Below are 3279 nucleotides of genomic sequence, written 5' to 3'. Positions count from 1 at the left end.
TGGGGGGTTGGGGGGGGGTGGAAGTTGATGCGATTCGGATTCGGTTTGGGTTGAGGAGGTTGTAGTTACGTTTCTGCGGGATGTTAGCCCTTTTGTAAGCTTTAGAGAATTTTGTTGATGCGGTTTCGGAAAATAAAATGAAGTGTATATCTATATAAAAAGTGATATCACTAACATGATAATACATGGACTTGAACACTTTCTTCGGCGCAACAAGTAGCGACGTCATTTCCCATATCGCCATCTCAAAGTCCATCTGCGGGAACTTGAACAGCCTGTATGTGTTGATATTTCACATAACATGCACACCGTCAGATCAGCAAAATAATTCCCGAACGGAATACACCATCCGCCTGCAAAAGAGCCAGAAGATTTCTTTTTCTTTCGAGCATAGAATTCTGGTTTACTCCGAGGAGCAGAACAGAACCACTGCATAAAAGCCAAGGGTTGGAACAGACGAAAAGCAATCGACTACAAGGAACAGAAGGGTTTTTCTCACCTCCGAAAAAACCTAGGCATTCGTATCGTCGATTCCCGCCGGGAAACCGTGCTGCCAAAGTTTGCTGGGCCGGCATGTTGCCGGGGCACTGAGATGTGAGGGTTCATGGCCCTCGTGAAAGGGAGGGGGGATGTGTGGTGCAGACGGTATCGCGGTAGCGGGGGATAGATATAGCGGTTTGGGGACGGAGGAAGGTTAGCAAAAGGTTTCTCCTTGGGTGGCGTGTTCTCCTTGGTGGCGTGAAGAGAAAATGCCCTCTGTTAATGTCTGTCTGTATGTATTTCTGTTTTATTATTGGGTGTCTTATAAGTTGTTGCGGATTACCGAGTTGGGAGTTAGGCGCGTGGAGGCGTTTGTTTAGCGCCTGTATTTGATGTTATTGGCCGTTCGATTTTTGGGGGTTGCTGCGCCTATTAGTCGCTATGTAACTGGGCGTGGATAATGTGGATGGGCGGGGACAACTCTCAACCCATGGGGATTCTCAGCAATCTAGGGATCGCGAAGGGGATAGAGAGAGATTGTATTTCACATCTGTAGGTGTACATAATTTATTCAAATTCAATCGAAAATCGACCAGCTGCCAAAGAAGAACAGAGTGATTTAGTGGGAATGAAGCAATCAAGTCTTCACATGGACTTTCCAAGACTTCTACACAAGTAAACCAGAATTCAAAATCCATAGCCAGACCCAATTTCTGATACGCCATAACTTAATTCATATACATATATCAGTATTGTTATGTTATATTGTGACCTAGAAATCTTCGGAAGTTTGTTACTTTCCTCTCACTGCTCCGCTCCCTTTCCGGGACTGCGAGTCTCCCACGTAACAAAGGAGCATGGGGAATGGAGAATATCATCTCTTCATACCTCCATGAGATGATCCTGTTAGGATACTTCTGCAGTGTCCTTTTCCAGTTTTTGTCACCAAGACACCAAAGAGGGTTATAAGATTTAACTATATCTATATGGTCCGAACGTTGATACTATTCATAAAAAGGGGGTAGGGATCGGGCATCTTAAGAACAATAGGAGCTCAGGAACTTCAGTGCTTTGAGAAGAGTAATTGTTATCACATAGGAGAGAGGAGAGAATAGTGAATACTAAGAAAAGAAGATGAGACCATTCACAATATACATTTTGCAAAGGGTTGCTATCAAATGGCATGTGAGGTTATAGAGCATAAAGCTACTTGTCCATCTTTGCCCATAATAAGCAACATCTCTTTTCTTTTCTTTTCTTTTCTTTTCTTTTCTTTTCTTTTATTTTCTTTTCTTTTCTTTTCTTTTCTTTTCTTTTCTTTTATTTTATTTTCTTTTCTTTTCTTTTTTCTTTTCTTTTTGACCCTTAATTTTACTTTTTTTTTTTTTTTTTTTTTGTGCCACGAACAAAACGTGGTTGACAGGGGGGTGGGTAAAGATAAAGGGAGATAGAGTAGTAGCGCAAAGATGAAGAAGTTCGGCAGGGTGAAAGATCCTTCCAGGTTTGCACCAGGAGATCCATCGATGGATATATATACTCATGATATTAGGGGGCATCCAGTTGCGGACAGGGCTGAAATTGGGGGAGAAATGGATGTCAGAGGAGTAACCCTCCATTCCTGGTAAAAGTACGCAAGTAATTTGTAGTGTAACTATCCCCAATCCATATCCCTGCATCCAATCCTATGTACCGGTTACCGTAGTATGCTGGAATGGGATGGATGGGTGCACAGTCCGAGACGGGTGCTGGCAATGCTGCAACACAACGATAAACCCCATCATGAGTGTGGGTCGTAAAATGAAATAAAACCCATACACTTCTTTTTGTGAGTGTCAGAATATAACTATAGGATAGCAGCCACAGCCCATAGCTACCCCGTATAACCATTTTTGGCCTAAAGACCGCCGGAAATTATCTGATCTGAAAGAATCAGTTTTGTCACCTTGCAAGACGTGGGTTCAGGGAAGACTTGCTCGAGGAGGGAGCTGCCTAGAGGACTGGAGACCAATAAATATGCAAGGTGATATGCGTGTTAAAGGGAGAAGAGATTAGCTGTTCATTAGTTAGATGTTAATTTGTTAGCAGGGTCGAAGGGCATCCGGGTTTTGAAAGGCAGAGGGAAAGGAGGATTGGGTTGGTTATAGAAATGTGTCTTGGAGAGGGGAGGACGGACAATTAAATGGCATGCAATATATATAATAACTAGTTACATGCGTCTCCGTACTCCATAAAGCACTCCGTAGAGTGACCCTGGGATATTCAAGTGGTTGTACAAGGACAGAGTCTGTCTTCTCGTCCCTCCACCTCCCTACAATAATACAGAGTTAATTGGTTAGTATGTAAGTGAGTTGGATAACTAGGTACCTTGGATACCAGAAACTGGCCTCCAAACCCAGCGTAGCAGGCCAACCTTGGAAGTTCCTGTTTTGAACTGAGAACAATCTAAGCGGGGTGGGTGTCACCGAGTGGGACAGGTTCAGGTACTGGGCAGAGGCGCGGCTTCTGGCAGGTGAGGTGGCTACTCGTTCCTGTGGCTAGGATCTGCTGCGCGTCTTCCCATAGGTCCTGATTGACAACCCCTGATTCACTTGGCACCTATGGGGAGCCAGCCGTACCGCTGTCGGGTTGGTTGTTGTCCGTTGGTTTGTCTGGCTGCCTGCCAGTGCCCGCAGTGGTTTGCTTGCTGCTTGAAACAGCGACGCTTGCCATTTTATGAGCCTCCTCTGCTGGGGAAGATCTCAACCTCCTCCTCCCAACGAACATTGAGCTCCGGTCCCAAGTTCCAAACCAAACCCCCCC

At 44.9% G+C, this 3279-nt stretch overlaps 1 protein-coding gene across 1 annotated transcript; it reads right to left on the bottom strand.

Annotated features, from left to right (window-relative positions):
- Positions 1-2922: 2922 nt before the first annotated feature.
- Positions 2923-3189, bottom strand: PADG_12008 (uncharacterized protein; the record flags this gene model as incomplete). The annotated part of the gene is made up of 2 exons (XM_010763296.1): positions 2923-3059; positions 3096-3189. The coding sequence occupies 2 exons, from the start codon at positions 3187-3189 to the stop codon at positions 2923-2925; spliced, it is 231 nt and encodes a 76-aa protein (XP_010761598.1).
- Between the last annotated feature and the right edge of the window lie 90 nt (positions 3190-3279).

This window comes from Paracoccidioides brasiliensis (assembly GCF_000150735.1).
Source record: "Paracoccidioides brasiliensis Pb18 unplaced genomic scaffold supercont2.7, whole genome shotgun sequence".
In the NCBI taxonomy this organism is placed as follows: Eukaryota; Fungi; Ascomycota; class Eurotiomycetes; order Onygenales; family Ajellomycetaceae; genus Paracoccidioides; species Paracoccidioides brasiliensis.
Note: the sequence above shows the minus strand (reverse complement) of the source record. Positions and strands in the feature narration are given on the sequence as shown.